The sequence below is a fragment of the Neolamprologus brichardi genome, chromosome 23 (assembly GCF_056152115.1).
Source record: "Neolamprologus brichardi isolate AB-2024 chromosome 23, ASM5615211v1, whole genome shotgun sequence".
Taxonomy (NCBI): domain Eukaryota; kingdom Metazoa; phylum Chordata; class Actinopteri; order Cichliformes; family Cichlidae; genus Neolamprologus; species Neolamprologus brichardi.
The window spans coordinates 7,968,703-7,991,657 of record NC_142125.1 but is presented as its reverse complement, the minus strand read 5'-3'; the positions used below and the strand labels follow the sequence as shown (position 1 = coordinate 7,991,657).

Sequence of the window (22,955 nt, the reverse complement as noted above, 5' to 3'; positions counted from 1 at the left end):
AGAAAAGCTTTACAGCAAGGATGAGTCTTTCAGCAATAAATGTGGGGAGGGATTCGCCATTCTGCAAAAGTCCAAGCAACACGTTGACCTATAAAGCTCATTTATGTAAAGTAGCTTTGCATGACTCACCGTTCAAAAGCTGTTTTAAACAGCTGTTCTATCTTCATAAACACCTTTTCGTTATGCCAACTTTCTTCTCATTGGCTGTTCCTCACAAACAAAAGATTTGAACAGCAGTTGGCTGGATGTCCTCTGCTCCAAATTAGGGGTTATGCGGTTGAATTGGCAATATTGGCGATATACACTTTCTTTAAATTATATAGAGCAAAGAAAAAAAGGAACAGAGTGTTCGGAACAAATTTTGCCTTTCTGATTATGTAAAACTTGTTTTTATATTAGTATCCACCCTACGAAGATTGGGGGATTTCAGCCTCTGTGCTTCATAATATTTTTAAAGATTCAGAGAAAAATTGAAAATCTCTGTACGCCGGGGACGAGGCTGAAAGCAGATTAGAAACGGCTGTGATCGTCAGGCTCTCAGGCAGCACATTTGAATTTTGTTGCTGTTGGGCTCAGAACAATTACGAAAAAACACTGTCAGGTGGGGACGGTTTGTTTACACATCAACAAATTAATGAATATTTAATCATCTTCGAACGAGAACAGAAAAAAACGACAACAAAAAAACTTTTTTCATTAAAGTAGTGGTTCCCAAACTTTTTTTGCTGCCCCCCCCCCCCCCACACACACACACACACACACACAAACACATCCTCCAACCACACACACCCATATTTTGTTTTCAAACTCCATTGCAGTTTATTTCAAACCTCAAACATTTAGTAAACAATTAAGCAAATACAAGTAAACTGCAATAAATTACAGGCAGCAATAAAATGCACTACTAACTCTTTTACGCTGCGTCCACGCCTACACGGGTATTTTTGAAAACGCAGCTGTTTCTATGCGCTTGGACCTTTTGTCCACACGTAAACGGTGTTTCGAATCACCGAAAGCAGAGAATGATGCTAGCAGTGTCCAAGGGTTCGTTTTTTGTTTTTGCTTTTTGTTTTGTTTTTTTCATACTACTACAATCACCTGTGATTGGCGACATTCACACTTTGGGAACCTCTGCTTTAGACATTATGGGTGTTTTTCTTTGTGTTTGTTACTTGGTATTTAGATTTAGATTTTATGAGTTTCTATTTTTGTCTTTCTAGGCACTAACCTTTCAAAGTTATTGCAGAGCCAAAATATATTACTTCAAAAAATTTATTATATAAGTACGTAAGTAAAATTTTATTTGTATAGCACCTTTCAAGATAAAACGTAAAAAGATGAGTTTTTAGCTGTTTTTTATTTTTTTTAAGTGAAACCACTGAGTCCACAGATCTCAGGCTCAAAGGAAGGGAGTTCCAGAGTCTGGGGGCCACAGTTAAAACGCTCTATCGCCTTTTGTTTTCAGTCTCATATGTTGGACGACCAGCAAGCCCTGATCACATGACCTCAGGGACCTGCTGGGGATGTAAGGATGTAAAAGATCTCTGATATAGGTTGATGCTTGTCCATGCAGAGCCCTGAATGTCAAAATCTTTAAGTGGATTCTGAATTTATTTATAAATTGTTTGACCTAAGTAACATGTGGTTCTGATTGGATATTATGGGGTGTCGTTATGTCGCCAATCGCAGGTGATTTAAGATAGAGACCGCCTTGTGTTTCATTATCTGAAGAGTGGGTGTGCTCGAAATGTCACCCTCTACTAAGATGTAATAAGATAATTTGAAGTACTGAAGCTGTGAGCTGATGATCACTTTTATTGTGCTCTACCTGAACACAATTACAAGGGAAACCTAGTAGCTTATTAAGATAATTTATAGAACAAATAAATATATATCCATGTGTACAGTGTGTGTGTGTGTATATATATATATATATATATATATATATATATATATATATATATATATATATATATATATATATATATATATATATATATATATATATATATATATATATACATACATACATATACATATATATATATATATATATATATATATATATACATATATATATATATATATATACAGTGGGGCAAAAAAGTATTTAGTCAGCCACCGATTGTGCAAGTTCCCCCACTTAAAATGATGACAGAGATCAGTAATTTGCACCAGAGGTACACTTCAACTGTGAGAGACAGAATGTGAAAAAAAAATCCATGAATTCACATGGTAGGATTTGTAAAGAATTTATTCGTAAATCAGGGTGGAAAATAAGTATTTGGTCACCTCAAACAAGGAAAATCCCTGGCTCTCACAGACCTGTAACGTCTTCTGTAAGAAGCTTTTCTGTCCCCCACTCGTTACCTGTATGAATGGCACCTGTTTGACCTCATCATCTGTATAAAAGACACCTGTCTACAGCCTCAACCAGTCAGACTCCAAACTCCGCCATGGCCAAGACCAAAGAGCTTTCGAAGGACACCAGGAAAGGAATTGTAGACCTGCACCAGACTGGGAAGAGTGAATCTACAATAGGCAAGCAGCTTGGTGTGAAAAAATCAACTGTGGGAGCAATCATCAGAAAATGGAAGACATACAAGACCACTGATAATCTCCCTCGATCTGGGGCTCCACGCAAGATCTCATCCCGTGGGGTCAAAATGATCATGAGAACGGTGAGCAAAGATCCCAGAACCACAAGGGGGGACCTGGTGAATGACCTGCAGAGAGCTGGGACCAAAGTAACAAAGGTCACCATCAGTAACACACTACAACGGCAGGGAATCAAATCCCGCAGTGCCAGACGTGTTCCGCTGCTGAAGCCAGTGCATGTCCAGGCCCGTCTGAAGTTTGCCAGAGAGCACATGGATGATACAGCAGAGGATTGGGAGAATGTCATGTGGTCAGATGAAACCAAAGTAGAACTTTTTGGTATAAACTCAACTCGTCGTGTTTGGAGGAAGAAGAATACTGAGTTGCATCCCAAGAACACCATACCTACTGTGAAGCATGGGGGTGGAAACATCATGCTGTGGGGCTGTTTTTCTGCCAAGGGGACAGGACGATTGATCTGTGTTAAGGACAGAATGAATGGGGCCAAGTATCGTGAGATTTTGAGCCAAAACCTCCTTCCATCAGTGAGAACTTTGAAGATGAAACGAGGCTGGGTCTTCCAACATGACAATGATCCAAAACACACCGCCCGGGCAACAAAGGAGTGGCTCCGTAAGAAGCATTTGAAAGTCCTGGAGTGGCCTAGCCAGTCTCCAGACCTCAACCCCATAGAAAATCTGTGGCGGGAGTTGAAAGTCCGTGTTGCTCGGCGACAGCCCCAAAACATCACTGCTCTTGAGAAGATCTGCATGGAGGAATGGGCCAAAATACCAGCTACTGTGTGTGCAAACCTGGTAAAGACCTATAGTAAACGTTTGACCTCTGTTATTGCCAACAAAGGTTATGTTACAAAGTATTGAGTTGTATTTTTGTTATTGACCAAATACTTATTTTCCACCCTGATTTACGAATAAATTCTTTACAAATCCTACCATGTGAATTCATGGATTTTTTTTTCACATTCTGTCTCTCACATTTGAAGTGTACCTCTGGTGCAAATTACTGACCTCTGTCATCATTTTAAGTGGGGGAACTTGCACAATCGGTGGCTGACTAAATACTTTTTTGCCCCACTGTGTATATATATATATATATATATATATATATATATATATATATATATATATATATATATATATATATATATATATATATATATATATATATATATATATATATATATATATATATATTTATTTGGTAGCCCGATTTTTCCAGTCGGGCTACCAAAATCTAACTCAGCCCTGCCCGTCGGGCTATCATAGGAAGGAAAATATATGTCTATGCTTTTGCATTCTTTCGCCAATGTAGCTGAGTAATTATGTCATTGGCATCGGTGAGCCACTGTCAATATGTGACATATTGAAATCGCGTTTGAATTTGCGCTTGCTTTTTGCTTTCAGTTTCATTTTGCGATCGCGCGAACGGTGTGTAGAGAGCAGCGGCACTGTGACATCGTCTTATCACTCATTAGCTTACTATTCAAACGCGACAAGTGAAATCTCTTGCAGCAAGCTTAAACATGTGAGAGGTTGAGTGCGCAAAGAATCGCTGACCGTTATGTAAGTACGTGTGTAAAAGCAGCAGGATTTACGCTGGTATTTTAGTTCTGCTGAGCCAAATAAGACAGGTCAGGGTGAAGAAGGGGCAGCCAAAGAAAAGCTTACCACAAAACGGAAAAGTTATGACAAATCAGACTATGAGGCAAAAAGAAAGTGCAGCTTTTTTGGTTTCATGGACAAAATAATTTCTGTGGCTGGAATACGACGAGCTATATAACATGATGTTCTGCCAGGTGTGTTGTGAGTTTCATTTGATTTCTGAGTCGACAAGCGCCTTTGTTACTGGGACCAGTCATTTTAAGAAAGGCCCCCATTAGAACCCATGAGAAATGCAAGAAATGCATTTTTGCCCAGTCTGCAGTATCTTTCCCAGAACAAACAGCAATTGCAAAAAATATACTAAAAATAAACCAAGCACAACAAGAACTCCTAAAAAAGCTGTTTAGAACAGCGTGCTATGTTGCAAAGAGTGAACTACCATTGGTAAAATTTAGCAGTCTTTGCAAACTTCAAAAAGCAAATGGCCTAGATCTTGGTTCCACTTACTTCTTACCCGTGACTTCAGTGGAAATTTCAAATTCAGGATCTGACACAGACTGATTTATGTTCTACACAGTTCTTACAAGTTCATAGAAATTTCTGTTCAATTTGAACCAAGTATTTGAGTTGATGTTTGTAATTTTTATACAGTTGTTGTGATTTGTATTTTAACAATTTTTTTTGATTAATTTTGGAGGTGAGAGATTAATTTTGTTTCTCTTGTAACAATATTTCGTCACAATATTATACTTTAATGTATAATATTGCAACGGAAACAAAACATAAAAAAATTACTTTATTTTTTATTCGGGCTACTTAAATTTATTTTGGGCTACCAAAAATGGAAGAATGCCTGCCCGAAGGGCTACCAGAGATTTTAAAATTTTGCGAGCCCTGATATATATATATAGCACTCTTAGCCTCAGATGCTAGTCTTGCAGATGTGGTGGGGTTTTTTTTTTTTTTTTTGCACTATATCCATTTAAATACATTCTTTATATATTTGAAAGTAACTGAATTCCATTTTGTGTTACATTTATGCGACTTCTCATCTTTCTCAGATTAAAATGAGTTTGTAAAACATGTAACACAATTCATAATCTGCTCTTTAGTGCACGAGGCTTCGCCAGCTCAGTTGGATATTTTTTTTTGAGTTGTGAAAAGTTATGAATGAATTGCAGACTTCAAGCATAGAGTAATTCAGTTGAAACTAAATTGAAGGCATCAGGTTGTAAAATTGGATCAGGAGCACAAAGACGAGCAGTGTGTTCAGCCAAGTTATTACACTGGCGTAAAGCCCGGTTGTATTCAGGGTCAAACATAAGCCAAAGCAGTAGACTGATAATTTCTCAGCAAGGGGATATACTGCCACAGAATATTTTGGTTCAGTGAAACCGATATTGTCAATCAAATGTAAAATTGTGTGTGGTTAAAAAAAACAGGACTAGAATGTCTCATTTTCTATGCACGATTAAACTAGAAGAATGGTTTTAAACATATTTGGTCTGAAACCAAATATTTAAGGGGCTGATAATGGCATTATGAGAAGGACAAAAGTCAAAGGAGTCACCAAAGTAAGTAGAAGTCACGAATGGATTGCAATGACACTGCTATAATATTCTGGGTAAAAGAAATGGATTGCCAGCCTCATATTGCCATCCCTAAATCCATGCTGTGTGCATGGCTCAAACTTTTATTACATAAATCAGCAGCCAGTTAACACAATATAAACAGTGCGGCACAGTCATTTGCAGTACATATCTTTAATGCAAATACTAATAATTCTCAGTGTTTATTTAACAGTGGAACTCTTTAATCTGTGTGGTTATGTGTGCAAGTTATTCAGTGGAAGCAAGAGGGTTTTGGCTGTGATTTTGTAACTGGCAGCGAAATATGAACGATGTAAACACAGATATATGTGGATACATCAGAGACGGGGCTGATGTGTTTATAGATAATTCCGATTTAATCTGGTTTTTGATGCAGAAGAAAAACCACTATTCATTGATGATTCATATAATTTACAACATATCAACGACTGCATTTCTGATTACTATCATAATGTGAAAGTGCCATCTTTTTTCTTTTTTTTGTGCAGTAAAGCACTGAATCTGTAAAAGTGAGAGTGTTAAGTTGCATCCTGTCGTGGTTTTAATTTGCAGCTCTTTCTGAATCAGATTTGTGTTTGAATGTTCCACCAGAATAAGAATTAGTCCCTCTTTTGATTGTGAAAAATGATGTCTGGTAGTGCTGCAGCTTTTGATGCACTGCTGTGATAAATGTACACTTGAGATGCTGGCTATGTAAATCAAGGCATGTTTACCTTCACATCAATGCATAGATTCAACCCTTTTATGCATGACATTCCCACTGCTGCTCATTTTCTGCAGCACATGAAAAGACCAGACAAAACCAAACCCTGAATATAATCATTAGATGATGGAGAAAAAAAAAAACCTCTCTTCAGTCACAATGTGTATGTCCTTCCCCCCCTCCCCCCCCCCCCCTTTTTTTTTATATAGACTCCGTCTCTTCACAAATGCTCAGTAACACAACTTCAATAATTTCTGTGGGGATCTTTAAGAAGAAGACAGCAGCTGATGAAGCTGGGGCTGCCAGGAACAGTTTGAATGTTCTGAGTTTAACAGCCAGTCCAGTGCATTCAGTCTTTACATGTGGGCCGGGCCTCGATCGCTCAGCTGCACAGCCTTTTGAACTGCAATCTGCAGAGGCAGAGCACATGATAAAAGACTCACAGAATCTCAGAACTCACCATGAATAGGCCTAGTCTCAATAGGGATAATTCAACCTATAGAGTATAGCTCCGTCTGTAAATGATGGTTCGCCGGCTAAATGAAGAAGTTGGCCCTGTGCTTACTCCCCCTGCAAAGGAAATATACTGACTCACTTCCAGGCCCTGCAGCCCTGCTTTGTATTTAAACACCACCTGTGGAGGGGTCAGCAGGAGGAAATTCCTCTCTAAGTTCAGAATTGTGCAGAGATGTCAAGTGATCTGCACTCTGTCATCACACAGCACTTCCACCCCACTTCATTTAGCTTTCTCATGTCTTGTGGATGATCATTTATAATCATTTCTCCCTCTTCTGTTACTTTGACAATCCAAAGTAAACCCCTGCCTCGTCAGTGGACTTTAAGTTTGCATTTGCACAATGTCAGCCTGTCCGTGGAAATGGTGAAGTAAAAGTGAGCACACCTTCATATTATCAGCACTAATGTTTTGTGTGAAAGGGAGGTTTAGCTAATGGTTTATATCGGAGTCCATTATCTGTCATTTGATTCCCTCTCTTCTACGGGACTCGTGTTCTCCGGCAGGCTATTTGAGACGGCAGCATCAAGGGTGCTGGCCTCCATTACAGATAAACATGGCTCAACCCTCTCAGCTCCATCTCTGTCTCTCTCGCCATGGGTCTGATAATGAGAGGACAGAACAGAGGGGGGGGGATCAGTCAGTCAACATGCTGTTTACTTGCAGGCCTGCTGCCATCAAAGCCTGTCTCATAGTCATGCACATTTGTCCTCTGTTTTTAATGAGACTTTGAATAAAAATTTGGTAGCCTGGAGAACGCTTGCCCATCTTTTGCTCGTGGTTATCGAGTGCAGAGGATAGAATTCACGATGGTTTCTGTTTCTGAGAGTGATTAGCGTGTTTTCTTTTGTCTGTGTGTGTTTGTGTGTGGTGAGCTCAGGTGCGCAGTCTGAAATTGGAGCAGGAGGTGGAGAAGAATAAGATCCTCTCTGAGGCACTGCAGACTCTCGCCACAGAGCACCACGAACTTGAGCAATCCGTCGTCAAGGGATCTTCACCACGGAGTGCCCTCAGCGAGGATGAGTTCCACGACGCCGTTTCTGGTGAGTTGACAGGTTATTAAACACGCAGGAGACTTTGTGGCAAGCTCCTACTCACGCTCAATGCTCTTTCATCCACCTATAGGACACTGGAGTACTTTTTCCTGTCAGTGAATGCTTTCGGTATGTTTGCCGCTCCTCGAGCCCCAAGTGGTTCTGTTGAAAATGAATATGCTGTGAAAAAGTCCTGCATGTTCTACAAACATTAAAAATATATACCAGTAATGCTTGCTAAGATTTAAAAAAAATCTACAAAAGAGAAAATGTCGGACTTGGTGGTGTTTTCGCTTGTTTTTAATTTGTTCAAACTTTTTTTTTTATTTCATTTGTTTGATTTTCCTGATGAGTTATCTAACCAGCTTTCATAGATAAAAGGGAGTCATGGCTGAAGAAAATGAAATAATAACAGAGCTGCATGGGACATTTGCACTGATTGTTGTGGAGCATGACTGAATGTTTTTTGTGAATAATGGTTTAGGAGGTTTTTTTAGTCTTTTTTTTGTAGCACAATCAAAGTGTTAGCATAAAATTAGTTAAAAAACAAAAACAAAAACAAAGCATCCAAACAAGGAAAAAAAAAAGAATAATTGTATGTTTTGTATACTAATAACACAAAAGTGACAGAATTACACTTTGTTTTTTGGTTACTCCCTTAACAGTGGTTGTTGAGTAATCAGTGTATAATTTGTTCTTTTCAGCTGAAAATAAAAAAACAGAAAATGATGAATGCAGCACAGAGAAAAATCAAATAATGCCGTGTTTTTCCTTTTCGTCTTTTTATTTTGAATGCAAAACTGGGAAACAAATATCCGAGTCACAGATCTGATTTGATTTTATATACTTCATCAGGAAGTAACTAACTTCTTTGTATTGCACACTTTACCGGGCAGCCACGAATAAACAAGTCGCTGCCTAAATAAATATCTAATCAGTCAATCACATGGCAGCAATTCAATGCATTTAGGTGTGTAGACATGGTTGAGATGACCTGCTGAAGTTCCAACCGAGCATGAGAACGGGGAAGAAAGATGATTTAAGTGACTTTGAATGTGCTGATCTGAGTATTTCAGAAACGGCTGATATACTGGGATTTTACTACACAATCATATCTAGGATTTAAAAAGAGTGGTCAGAAAAAGAGAAAATGTGGTAGCGAAAATGCCTTGTTGGTACTAGATTTCAGAGGAGACTGCTTTGAGCTGATTGGAAGGCGACAGTAGCTCAAAGAATGAATTGTTACAACCAAGATACGTAGAAGAATGTCTCTAAATGTAAAATACTGTGAACCTTGTAGAAGATGGGTTATGGCAGTTCGGGCTTGGCACACTTTTGGCTCCTTAGCACCATTTGAACATTGTTTAAATACTATAGCTTATGCTGAGCATTGTTACTGACCATGTCCACCCTTTCTGACCAGCATACCCATTTTCTGGTGGCTGCTTCTAGCAGGCTGGTGCAACATGTCAGAAACCATTCACATGATCTCTTGAACATGACAATGACGTTAATGAGCCCAAATGGCCTTCACAGCCACTAGATCTCAATCCAATAGAGCACTTTTGAGATGTGATGGATAGGGAGATGCATATCATAGATGTGCAGCTGACAAATCTGCAGCCCCCATGTGATGAAGTCATGTCAGCTGTCATTGCTTTAGATCATTCACAGCAAATTTAAGCTGCTAATGATGCGTTTTGCAATTGTAATTTTCCAAACTGCATCTAAATTATAAGATAGAGCGCTTGTTAGTGCTCAGTCTAACTCAGTGAAATATGACTTTTATTTATCTGTTCTTTCGTAAGTTGATAGCTTTCCTTTTCGTAGGTTGTGAAAGTCACTTTTTTTAGCATTCTTATATATTTCACTTGATGCTCACGTTTTCATTACTTCAATTACTGAGTCAAGTGTAACACAAGGAAGCGAATGACTTCTCAATCACACAAAGCTGTTTTGTGAAATCAGATTTGGTCCTTGATCAGCTTTTTAAATTTCTATTTCATGCATTCAACCAAAGGTCATTCATATTTTTTGTGCTGTGTATCTGTTGCAAAAATGAATACTTCCAACTCGTAGTACATCTTTTTTTTTTCCAAATTTTGGACGCTGAGCTTATAAATTTAGTTTTGGAAAACAATATAAATTTTACAACAATATGTCCGTATCAATTAAATTTGTCTTTGGTGTTTTGTGATCAAACTCATGGCAACACTGTTCTCAAATGTACAGGCACATTCATAATGCCCATAAATGTTTGGGGTTTTTTTGAATGGTGGGTAGGGCTGCCACGATTAGTCGACTAGTCACGATTACATCGACTATCAAAATCGTCGACGACTGATTTAATAGTCGACAAGTCGTTTGAAGCTTTGTAAGATCACAAAAGCTGCAGGAATAAGTAGTAGGATTTAAGAGTGTAATAACGGACTGAAACAGAAGATGGCAGCACTGCATGTACAAGGATGCCAGCTGCCGTTAAACCCCGAAGAAGAAGAAGCTGTGTCCCAGAATTCATAGCGCAGCCCAGCTCAGTTTACAACAATGTTAGTTTTAATATTACTCTTATTATTCTTTCTGGGTCACAAAATACACGTTTAACATATTTTCAGGCGAGAATGTAGCTGTGTAAACCTTAAATATCTGCTCAGTTTATCAAGACGCCACATATTTTCAAAAGCGCTCCGACGTTTTCAGAGACGTCTGTTACCCACTAGCTCGATAGCTAGCCGGGGGCAAGGCTCAGTAGAGCCCGTGAGAACACCGGACTCCCAGCAAATCGTTGTCTTTTGCTACTCAGGTTAAATATATATAAGCCACTTAGATAAAATGTTATTGTTTGGCTTTTTTTTTTAGTATTTTATTTGTTCTTGAGTAAATCGGTTTGGCTGAGATTAAAGTTATAGTTTTTACACAGCTGAATAAACATCAAGAAGACAACTGATTATCAGAAGTGTGAGATGATCCAGAATATACTCCGGTGTCCTGTTATATTTTAGATAACAAGGAGTTTATTAAACTTCACCGAAACAATCTGCAAATTTCATTAAAATTTTATAAACTATCATCTTGTCTTTATTTTTAGTTAGCACATACCTTAAACACTTAAAGCTGTAAGCTAATGATAGTTATATAAGAGCAGATGCATGCTGGTGCAATAAGCTGTACGTTTTATGTCCAATGGATGCATAATCTGATTAGTCGACTAATGCAAAAATAATTGGTGACTAGTCGACTATCAAAATAATCGTTTGTGGCAGCCCTAATGGTGGGTGTTTTATATCGATTGGTCAGCTTACAGTAATGGGAAGGAAACTATACTGTCCTTTTAACATTTGATTAACAAAAAGTATTTCTTAATTTTGAGATAATACACAATTTTCTTCTAATTGACCAACTATCTAATAGCAATACTTTTTTCTAGATACTCCGAGGATATTCAGATGAACAGTAATCCTGCACTGACTCATCTACATGTGTTTGTCTCCACCAGACTCAGAATCTGAGCTTTCCCTGAGCGGCTTTGAGACGGTAGCCAGCCAATCCTGTGAGGAAGACGAGGACGAAGGCTCTGTCATGTTAAGCAGCACTTGCAGCAGCCCCGCCAGCACGCTGGAGCAGGATCACCATGGTGACAAGGCTGAGACTCAACCCAATGGGATAACAAAGCATAGGTCAGCTCTGCAATACACCATCACAGTTTCTTAAATGGACTGTTGACCTCTGGTACTTTTAATCTCACATCCAAAGATGAACAAGCTCATCAAAGTCACTGCCCTTTCATACAACATAGCAGCCTAATATTGTTGAATTTTTAATTCTTTAATTCAAATTTGTTATTAGTGTCAGATATGTGTAACAACATATTAGGTTAAAAAAAAAAAGAAAGAAAAAATTTAGGGTGGCCTAGGCAATGGGTCATATTCTCAGAAAAAAGGGTTCTGATTGTACGATAGATTACAAATGCACTTAATGCCTAATTTGACCATTTAGTAGAAGAACTGACTGCAAATTTATAGAGTTATCAGAGACTCCATTAGCTAACACATGAAAGTATTTTATTAAGCTGTCCTTCCACTTTCTTAAACACTTATCCAGTACACAGTCAACTGTGTAATTTAAAGACTAAAGAGCTGATGCTAATCTAATAAAAACATACCCGAGGGAAACCACTAACAATCCCAGGACTACTTGACAAAGTTTTCATTTTCTGTTCTGTTCTGTTCAATCTGTCAGGAATTGGAGAATTTTTATTTTATTTTAAAGCAGCACTTATTTTTAAGTTAAGAGAACCTAATTCTTCTTTAGATCTTGAAGGTTTATGAGAATTGATTTAACAGCTGGTTTAAAAAAATCTGTGTTTTGACCAAGAAATTCAAGTGCCTACCTGTAATTGAACAGAAAGTAAGAATAAAGTAGTAGGACTGGTATTTTTCTTACTTGAAGATCCTCATACTATGGATTCTGAGTCTCTTTAACATAATCTTAAAGAGATTATTTCTTCCCAGTAAGCTTTAAGCTAGTTTTGAGGCATGCTTGAAAAACTTAGAGGAAGTTGAAATTGCACATCATGAGCATTCTGGAATGTCCACTCTACTGTCAAACGGATGTTCCACTCCAGAATAAAACCTTTTCCAGTGCCCATTCTTATGAAGTGGAACTTTGTGGAATGCCTGCATGGTTCTGTTCTAAGACCAACAATCTCTTGCAGATATATATATATATATTACCCATTATCAGATGCCTACTGTATAAAGTGTCATTTCTATGCTGATGATGCAAACGTTTATGTATCATCACGGACTACACAGCAGGCTGAAGAGTTTTTCAATGATGTGTTTTTAGTTTGCAAAATATTAAATATAATTTAAAGTAAAATATTTACTTGTATCTTATTGAAAATCAGTCAGTACTGATGAGAAGGGACTAAATAAGGCAATAGATAAGTGAATACATAAAGTAATTTATGTATGTATAATAATTTTGTATAGCTTGGTGTTGTCTAGGATTCTAAATTAGAATCCCAGTCAGACTTTGGGAAATATTTTTCATTTTGTATGTTTGAGTGGAGGTAGCCAAAATAAGACTTTGAAAAATAGAGGACTGCAAGCCAAAATAAACCATTATGCATTTCAGAAGATGTATAATTTATTTAGCTCTGAGAATTTGATACATTTCTTGTTCATAAAATCTGTTTTTAAATGTGTGAAGGGCCTTACCCACATAAAATTAAACTTTAAAAATGTGCCACTACAATTAAAATCAGTTTTATTTTATTTACTTGTACCAGTTCACAACTAAGTTCACCTCAAAATAGTTTACATTATAATGTAAAGACCCTCCAATATTAGAAAGAAACCCTAACATTCACATGACCCACAATAAGCATGTACTTGGCGAAAGTAGGAAGGAAAATCTCCCTTTAAACAGGAAAAAATCTCCAGCAGAAAGAGGGAGGGGCAGCCACCTGGGACCAATGAGAGTTAAGGGAAGAGAAACAACACTATGGGAGAGAGGGCCAGAGTTTAATGGTTACTAATGATTAAATGGAGTACAGGTGTATAAACACTCACAGAGTGAAAAGAAAGCAGTAAAGAAGAAACAGTACATCACATGAAGACTCTGCAGTCTAAGCCTACTGCAGCATAACTAAGAGAGGGTTCAGGGTCATCTGATCCAGCCGTGTCTATGTGCTTTATTAACAAAGAAAGCTTTAAGCCTAATCTTTAAACTAGAGTGCGCGTCTGTCTCTCACATGTAGACAAGCTAGTGTACATCAGCAAAATCTAAACTATCGCTGCCATCACATATAACGACATTCACTGACTTTAAAGTTCTATATTTGTACAACACTATGGTTTAAACTAAAGCAAATATTTCATCACTTAAATCAGTTTTTAATGCATGCAATATGTCTGGGGGGGGGGGGGGGGGGGGGGGTTGTTTGTTTGTTTGTTTTTGTTTTCAGTCTTTATGTCCAGTCTTTATCATTTTTGTTATAATTACTGTTTGTGTGGTTGTTTGTCTGTCTCACTTTATAGATGGTCTTTATGTTTATAATAGAGTGCTGTATCTTTAAAAGCCTAAGGTATAAGAGTCAGTTGCATTTTTATTTAAATGTAACAGTGTTTACATGTATCACTCCTGTCAAATGAATTAAATTTTTTTTATTTAAACATCGTAAATTTATTTTAAAAATTTAAATTCAAATATTTTCAAGAACACGTGTATTTTAGTCACTGCTTCACTTTACAAGGATGGATCAACCTCATCGTACCACCGATGTCACCACTTGGTTGGATTAAAAGATTATTCAGTTGATGTTACTGAAAAGCAACGAAAATTTGGCCAGGATGATATTTTTTGTTCATTAGGAACTACAAAGCAAGTAGTAAAGAAGCAAAGATATTCTTGGTAACATTATTGATATGGTTGCACTTCCTCCCATTTGAGTTTATGTGACATTGTTAATGGCGTAAGGGGTGTGATCGTGTTAATCCAACGTTGCTAAGTAAAACAATGTGGTTTTCTGATAAAAAGCAAAAATAAATCAATTTAAAAAGTGTCTTCACAAAAGTATTAAAGTTTTTCTCTGAGAAATTTGAGGGTTTTTTCCTTAAATGTATCCCTCTCATTTAAGCTTTACTACTACCACTATAATCTATAATCCATAAGCCTATTTTCATCAAATCTATATTGTTGTTAGATCTATGCAATATTAGATATTTAATAACCCACTCGAACAGTCTTTTTTTTTTTTTCAGTGATCTTTTTAACTTCTTCAGGTGTTTCCACTTCACCGTGTGAATAATTTAGAGTCATGGGCAGCCTGGTAAAGGCGCAAGAAGGAGTTGTAGTATAGAAAGGGCTCTCTGTTGGAGCCGTTAAATATTGATAAGGTCACAGTGTAATGCAATAATCAGTTTGCAGTATGATCCCTTGTTGGCTGATCCCTCGGGCAGCTGGGGAGTGCGGTTCACGTTATTTGGGTGATTTTTAAATGTCATCATTGCGCTAACCCCTCAGTTTTTACATTTTATTTTTGTACTTTAAACTAATCTCCAGCCTGCGCACATTATTAGACAGTTAGAGACAGACAGGACATAAGTGCTGCTGATGGATGATTCCTGCTAACCACCTTTGCTGCTGGTATTGTCTGTCTGTCTGGGCTTTGTTCCAGTGTGTCACATAATACATTAGGCTATTGTTGACTATATTCACTTGATGTGATGCCTGCAGCAGGTATTGTATGTCTGGCACATTTACTCCAGTGGAATATTTTTAGTGCAATAGAACAAAATGAAAGCATCACATACACTTTTTAGAAGAACTGTAATTTTATGTGTGTATGTGTGTCACGTGTCATTTTAGGACAAGCTTACCGGCGCCAATGTTTTCAAGAAATGACTTCAGCATTTGGAGTATTCTGAGGAACTGCATTGGAATGGTGAGAATGGTTTTCTAGAGTTTTTTTTTTATTGCCCATTCATTATGATGACGAGGATCATTCCACCCACTGCTTTGGTATTTATGGTCTTGTGCAAAATAGCCTTGTGCAGGTGCAGACAACACTTAGTGGTGACTCTTTTTCCAATAGTTTGCCAGTAAGTTGATTTATGTCCTGATACTAGCAAAAACAAATACATTTTTTTAGCCTAAGCTGCATTAGTGCACACTAAACACCGCAGAAAGCAGCTGTGGAAAAAAACACAATGTACACTATTTTCTCAGCACTAAAGAGAAGAAGAAGAAAGCTAGACAACTGGTGGTGACAATAGTTGAGCGTTTAGCTACTTAAATTCCAAATAGAGGCCAGAAGAGCTAATGGAGAATGACTCTATATTTATCAAGTAACCAAAAACATAATTACAAACCCTTTTTTATAAAGATTATGACATCTGTGTAACTAACCTACTCCTACTCTAGCAGAACAAGCAAAAAAATCACATATTCTGAAAGTCTCGGGTTAAGTGTCAGGGTATTCATGAATCATGATGACTTTCATCTCACAAGGTCATTCTTCTATTTGAAGTATTTTCTGAAGCTTTTTCTTTTATTACCAGCAAATACAGCAATAAATACTCACCTTAATGCGGTAGATACTTTGGTCCACAGCAACGTAAATGCTTGTATGTACCAAACGACCAAACACTGATCCTTGAAAACACTCAGCAGCTCAGAGCACTGCCATGTCAAAAGACCTTATTTCCTCTTTGTGATGAAACCTTGTCCTTCAATTCTCCTCGATGTCCCTTTCAGGAGCTCTCCAAGATTACAATGCCAGTGATTTTCAACGAGCCGCTTAGCTTCCTGCAGCGTCTCACAGAATACATGGAGCACACGTACCTCATTCACCAGGCCAACGCATCTTCAGATTCTATTGAGAGAATGAAGGTTGTTCATAGGTTTTCTACTTAAACTGCCCACAGGCACAGCTTAACAAATTTTTGCTTCTAGTTTAGTTTCTCTGATTTGGTGTGTGTTTTTTATCTATTGTGGTAGTGTGTGGCTGCGTTTGCAGTGTCTGCTGTGGCCTCCCAGTGGGAGCGAACAGGTAAACCATTCAACCCTCTACTGGGAGAAACCTATGAACTAGTCAGGTAAGTGAGCTGGTCCAGATTATGTCCAAACCTGACTGTATGAAAAATTCTGAGCAATATCTTTGCATTTAAACATTTTAAAGTACCCAGTCTTTAGTGTGGGATATTAATTATGATGATAATTAACAAAATACACTCACTGGATACTATATTAGGTGCATATTGCGAATAGCAAATCAGATCCCACTTTAACTTCAGATCATTTATGTTCAAAAAGACAAGTTTGCGATAATTTGAGCTTTGCGATAGGGTCGTTACTCTCCTGGAAGCAGAAAATGGGTATACTGTGGTCATAAAGAGCTAGAATTAGTAAGCAACAACTCTCAGGTAGGCTGTGGAGTTTAAACATTGTTCAAAGTGTGCCAAAAAAATATCTGCCACACCATTACACCAGCACTAGCAGCCTGAATTGTTGATACAATGCAGGATGAATCCATTCTTTCGTGTTGTATCCACAAAATTCTGACCCTACTATCCAAATGTCACAGCAGAGATGGAAACTTTGTTTGGTCATCAGACCAAACAATATTTTTCCATTCATGTATTGTCCAATTTTGGCTGTGGGAATTTTAAACTTAGTTGGCAGGAGTGGTACATGGTGTGGTCTTTTGCTGTTGTAACCCTTTTGCTTCAATGTTCGACATGTTGTGCATTCAGAGAGCTAAAGCTAACTGGATGTTTTCTCTGTTTTGGGCCAAAAAAATCCCAGTAGATGAGCAGTTTCTGCGACACAGTCAGACAGTCCCATCTGGCACCCACAATCATGCCATGTTGAAGTTCAGCAGGTCACGTGCGCCTAAATGCACAGAGTTGCTTCAGTGTGATTGACTGATTACATATTTGTGCTAACAAGTGGTTGAGCAGGCGTGCCTAATAAAGTGGCCACTGAGTGTATTTTATCTAGCAACAAGCTCTTAAATTCTGCTGTGCAGCTTACCAAACATACACAGCTGTCTTCAAATGCCTCCATTCATCATAGCTGTGTCCCTGGTTATTTCAGGGAGGATCTGGGCTTCAGGCTCATCTCAGAGCAGGTGAGCCATCACCCTCCGGTCAGCGCCTTCCACGCTGAGGGCTTGAAGCAGGACTTTGTTTTTCATGGCTCTATTTATCCCAAACTCAAGTTCTGGGGCAAGAGTGTGGAAGCTGAGCCGAAAGGCACAATCACACTGGAGCTGCCCAAGTAAGAGCTGCTAGCTGTTTTTAAAAAGGAAATATTACCTGTATCAATATTTATCCTTTTACCAATTCGCCTATCGCCTTTTCTATTACCATTTTGAAAGTGCACATTGTGCCAAACTGTTTTGTTTTTTTCCCTCCAGGCACAATGAAGCCTACACATGGACAAATCCCACATGTTGTGTTCACAATATCATTGTTGGTCAGCTGTGGATTGAACAGTATGGAAATGTGGAGGTGGTCAACCACAGGTAAGAGGATCAGCATGTAAAATGCTTGTACATAAAGTACTTGTTGAGAATTATTGAAGCATTAAAATGTCTTAATTAAAATAAGGCAAAGAAATAAAGTGAAATGTGATTCAGTGTTATTCTGTCTGCATTTGCATTTTAAACATGTTTTAATGTGCGATAATTAAATAGGAAGCAGCCTTTGGTCTTTATCACATTATTTCATGAAAAACAAAATGAAACCATTGTTATCACTGGCACATGCAGTAAAGTTAAATTGAAACAATGCTTAGCCAACCAAACAAAAGAACTGTGTTTTATGTTGTATTGTTAAGAGCAGTCTGACGTTTGTGTTACAAGATTTGAAATGCTGTCATTAGCTTTCATGGGAATTTATAACAGAGGTTTTTCTTTCTTAGATAAAGGCAAGTAAAGAAAAAAAAAGTGGCCTGGAGCCATGATGTTTCACATCAAACACTTCTTTCATTAGCCAGCTAAGCTACGCTACTTAACAACGTGTTCCTTTTATTCATGCTTCCATTATAACACAATACATGCAGCCATGAAAAGGAACACGTAGCACTGACCTAATATCTAAGTATCATGTGTTTTCAAATTACAGCTAAAGAAAAAGTGTGATGCAACTGATAAAATATTTTGGGGAAGTGTTGCTCTTGAAGAAAACAGACAGAGCAAATGAGGAAGTGTTGTGTGACTCATCCTGTTTCTCTTTTCACTTAGAACTGGTGAAAGGTGCTACTTGAACTTCAAACCATGTGGCCTTTTTGGAAAAGAGCTACACAAAGTTGAAGGATATATTCTGGATAAAAGGTGGAGCAAGATGTTCAGAGATGTCTTTTAAATAATGAGCCGTCTTTGCAGAGAAGACTGATTCGAGTCTTGAATGTTGAATAAAAGAGAGAGTGGGAGAAAATGCCTTCTCTTTAACCTTTAAGTCAGAATCTACATTACACATTGAAACATACCATAGGACACTATGAAACATTAGTTTTCTTCCATATTACATGGAATGACAGTGAGTGTCAGATAGCTTATTTATCTGCCTATACTATCAATTTTTCCCTCATCCACCCCTCCCCATATGTTTGGGTGGATATGTCTGAATAAGCAGCTGTTTAAATGTGCTTCATTTCTAAATTAGGATCTACAAAATGTAGTATCAACCTATTCTAATTGAATCATTGTGCAAATAATCACTTAACAATTCATATGGTTAATACCTCATTGTCTTTTTGACAAAATAAAAGTCAAAATACTCGAGTGTGGGAGAGGCGGTTAAAATCAGCAAACGGTAAAAACAAAAACGGGGGCAGTTCGATTAAAGATGGAGGATAAGCAAATCCGGTGAGTCATCGTAAACATAACTAGTGTGCATGATCACAAGAGCCAGGCCAGATTTATATGCTGATAAATAATATGCAGCAATAACAGATGCTAACAAGCAAGAAGAAGGGAAGAGCTTGTGTTTTTTCTCGTTGTTGTTTTTTATCTCAACGTGACGTCCATGCCAAAAACTAGATTTTTGGTTTCATTCAAAACATTACATTTCCAGAAGTCTCCCACTCGCAAAAGTGTTGTGTGGGTTTTTTCTCTCTTTTTTTTTTTTGAGCTTTTGTTATGTTGACACTAAAAACAGAATGGGAAAAAAAATCATTACAACTGAAATCATTACTAGTGTTTGTGCCTCGAGACATTCGTGTGTGTTTGTGTGGTTACGGTTAAGGTTAAAGTACGTATTCACGAAATTACAACAACTCCTCTGAAGTCTGTGTGTGTTTGACAGCAAAAAGAAGCTGTGTGCTCTCTATGGGAAGTGGACAGAGTGCCTCTATGTTGTTGACCCATCTGCCTTTGAAGCACACAAGAAAAACAACAAAAAAGGGGCAGAGGACAAGAAGGGCGGCAATGCGGTATGAATTACTGAACACTGTGGAATCCCTTCACTTTGCTGTTGTGATGTTTGCATGAGTAATATCATCCAGTGCTAAAAATGGAAAGCGACCGAGATCATTAGTGTTCGTATTTAACACGTTCTGTAATGATGCATCTTGGCTGGAGCTCATCTGTCTGTTCAGCATTATTTGTGTTTGTCGTGCTGTTCAGGGTTGCGCTGAGGATCAGGAGGAGGTTCCTTCACCACCTGCAGACACTGTGGAGGTGGTTCCTGGCAGCCAGCTGCTGTGGAAAATAGCACCCAGACCAGCTAACTCTGTCCAGGTCCTGCTGATTAATGCACCATTAGATCTTTATTGGGTACTCTTAGAAGAAATCCAATGTTTTAACGTACATACGCAATCTTTAATTGCAGATGTACAACTTCACATGCTTTGCGATGCAGCTGAATGAGTTGCATAAGGAGATGGAGGGTGCCATCCCTCAGACTGACTGCAGGCTCAGACCGGACATACGAGCCATGGAGAACGGTGACATCGGTAATGATTGGTGGCACTTAACCTAAACTGAAACTGGGGGGAAATTTTCATTTGCTTCCTCAAAAAATGTCAAATATTTTGATAGATCTCGCCAGCGAGGAGAAGAAGCGACTCGAGGAAAAACAGCGAGCTGCTCGGAAAAACCGCTCCAAAGCGGATGAAGAGTGGAAGACGAGGTGAGACTGTGTTCTTCTTTCTTTATACTTTGACGCAGTAAACATGAAACCATGCAGGACTGACTAATTCCAGGCAATATTAAACCATCAGCCTTTGTTAGTGCAGATAAAATACCATTGCCTTTCTATTACCTCATATGAAGTTTTCATGGCGTATCAATGAATTAACAGTTCTTATCTATATGGTGTCACACTTTGCGTGTTGAAAAAGCTCAAGTTGTATCTCCATTTTATCTTCACTTGTCTTTTTTTTCTGCTGCATCCTCGCTTTGACGTTAAGAAGCCCTGCCCTTGGCCCGAGGTTAGAGCTGTTCGCCGTTTGCATCTGAAATGTTTGATGTGATCACGTGACCTTAACACATCTTAATCTCTAATATAAAAAATTATCTACCACTGTGTGTATTTTCTATCCAGATATGATAGACAAATTTAATAAATCCGCTTTTCCTTCCACCAGCATGGCAGCTCCTCTTAATGGCACCAAATGCAATTACTCAATCACCCCGTCTTCCCTCCGAATCATACATTTCTTTCTCACTTTCTCTTGTTTGTATTCAGTTTTGGCTCGCCCTGCTGGGATCTATGAATGCTGATCTTTCTGTCATGTGTTTTTTAGGTGGTTTCAACAGGGGCAAAATCCCCACACCAGTTCCCAGGACTGGCTCTTCTGTGGTGGATACTGGAACAGGGCCTACAGCCAGATGCCGGACATTTATTAAAGGACTTTCTCTGCACAAAGCATGAACTGTTTTTATTGGAAAATTACAAAGACCAAGCAATATGAAAAAAGTGTACTTAAACAGTGTGGCCTTAAATTACTTTATGGAGATGAAGCTGTGCAGAAAATGTTTGACAGTATAGCATTTGCATTGACTTAAAGAGGTTTTTCTTTAAAATGGACTTTTAGCACAGTGGATAGGGTTTGTGATTTTTACTGTCCACCTGTCTTCTTTTAAATATTCATAATAGCGTTTTGTCTCCAGTTGTATATCTGTATATACTTTCCATAAATCCAGCCGTCAGTGACCTCATCATGTTATTTACATTCGCTCTGGACTCGCGTTGCACTCAAAAACCCACTGCTCGTCTAATGTGGATTGTGATTATTTTCTCCTGTATTTTGCTTTGTGAAGGAAAAAAGATTACAGAACAAAACCCACTGTAGATTTTCTGTATTAGTCTCAACCTTATAAAGATACATTAAGAACTGACTAATATGATTTTTTTTATTATTTATTTTTATATTTTTCTGACTGCTGAAGACATAGATTGATATAAACCACGAGCAAAGCCTCAGTGATGGCAGTTTGGCCACTGTGATTGCATTTGAGCCAGAATATCCATATTTAGACATGAGGGCGGTAAGTTATCAGCTAAGTCATGCAAGCTTATTGAGCAACTGACTGAGCACAGAAAAGAGACTAACATAAAAAAAAACAAAAAGAAAATAATTTTACTCAGCAAAAATGAAGATTTTGGGGGGGGGGGATGGGCCACAAATACAGTGCAGTCCAGTTCAGTGTTTCAACTTGAACAGAGATAAAACTTTCTACAGTGATGGTCCACAGCCACCTGTAAATAAAGTGAACACACGCATCTAATGCTAGGCCTCAACAGAATCTGAATAGATGGATATTTAATAAATTGTACCCCCATACAGTTACTTTAATTAAATGTTGAGGATAGAACTGTCTTTTCTACAAGTCTGTAAACATGTTTATAGCTGTTGTAACAGTTTATATTCTCTTTTTTGGAGGCAGCCAAGTGACCATTAGGCATATTTTGGCATTTCCACATTGGCAGAGCTTAAGGACCATTCACACAGGAAGCAACTATCAGTAAATAGTAAACAGACTGGTTCTTATATAGCACGTTTCTCCTCTGAGTCACTCAAGCACTTTTTCTATGCTTAAGTGCTTTCTATCTAAGATTCACACACATTCATACTCTGGTGGATGCGGGCTAACGCCGAGGATATTTGACTGGAGCAGCCAGGGATCAAACTGCAATCTTCCAATTAGCAGATGACCTGCTCAACCTCCTGACCTACAGCCACCCCATAAACCATAGCAATTTGATGACATCCAGCAACTTTAAGGGGCAAAATAACCACTGACAACGCAAACTGGGTGGGTCCCAATACTAGAACTGTACTATACTAATTCACAATGAACTGTTATTTGTTAAAAGTCATCTGTTGCCTATATAATAATCTATTTGTAACCCTAATTGATTA

The 22,955-nt window shown here is 38.1% G+C and overlaps 1 protein-coding gene across 3 annotated transcripts in view; it reads left to right on the top strand.

Moving 5' to 3' along the window:
* The window catches only part of osbpl1a (oxysterol binding protein-like 1A), a 34,090-nt gene extending 12,082 nt beyond the window's left edge, over positions 1-22,008 (top strand). Inside the window, exons 16-29 of one of the 3 annotated variants that reach the window (XM_006790168.2) lie at positions 7,928-8,090; positions 11,575-11,755; positions 15,453-15,528; positions 16,341-16,475; positions 16,584-16,681; positions 17,682-17,864; positions 18,004-18,111; positions 18,832-18,921; positions 19,895-20,021; positions 20,215-20,328; positions 20,420-20,543; positions 20,629-20,719; positions 21,003-21,020; positions 21,336-22,008. In XM_006790168.2, coding sequence (XP_006790231.2) covers positions 7,928-8,090; positions 11,575-11,755; positions 15,453-15,528; positions 16,341-16,475; positions 16,584-16,681; positions 17,682-17,864; positions 18,004-18,111; positions 18,832-18,921; positions 19,895-20,021; positions 20,215-20,328; positions 20,420-20,543; positions 20,629-20,719; positions 21,003-21,020; positions 21,336-21,438 — 1,611 coding nt within the window. In that variant the 3' untranslated portion in view covers positions 21,439-22,008. Of the gene's footprint in view, positions 1-7,927; positions 8,091-11,574; positions 11,756-15,452; positions 15,529-16,340; positions 16,476-16,583; positions 16,682-17,681; positions 17,865-18,003; positions 18,112-18,831; positions 18,922-19,894; positions 20,022-20,214; positions 20,329-20,419; positions 20,544-20,628; positions 20,720-20,999; positions 21,021-21,335 lie in introns of all 3 variants that reach the window. The other 2 variants (XM_006790167.2, XM_035907500.2) reach the window with 2 other exon arrangements.
* The last annotated feature ends 947 nt before the right edge of the window (positions 22,009-22,955 follow it).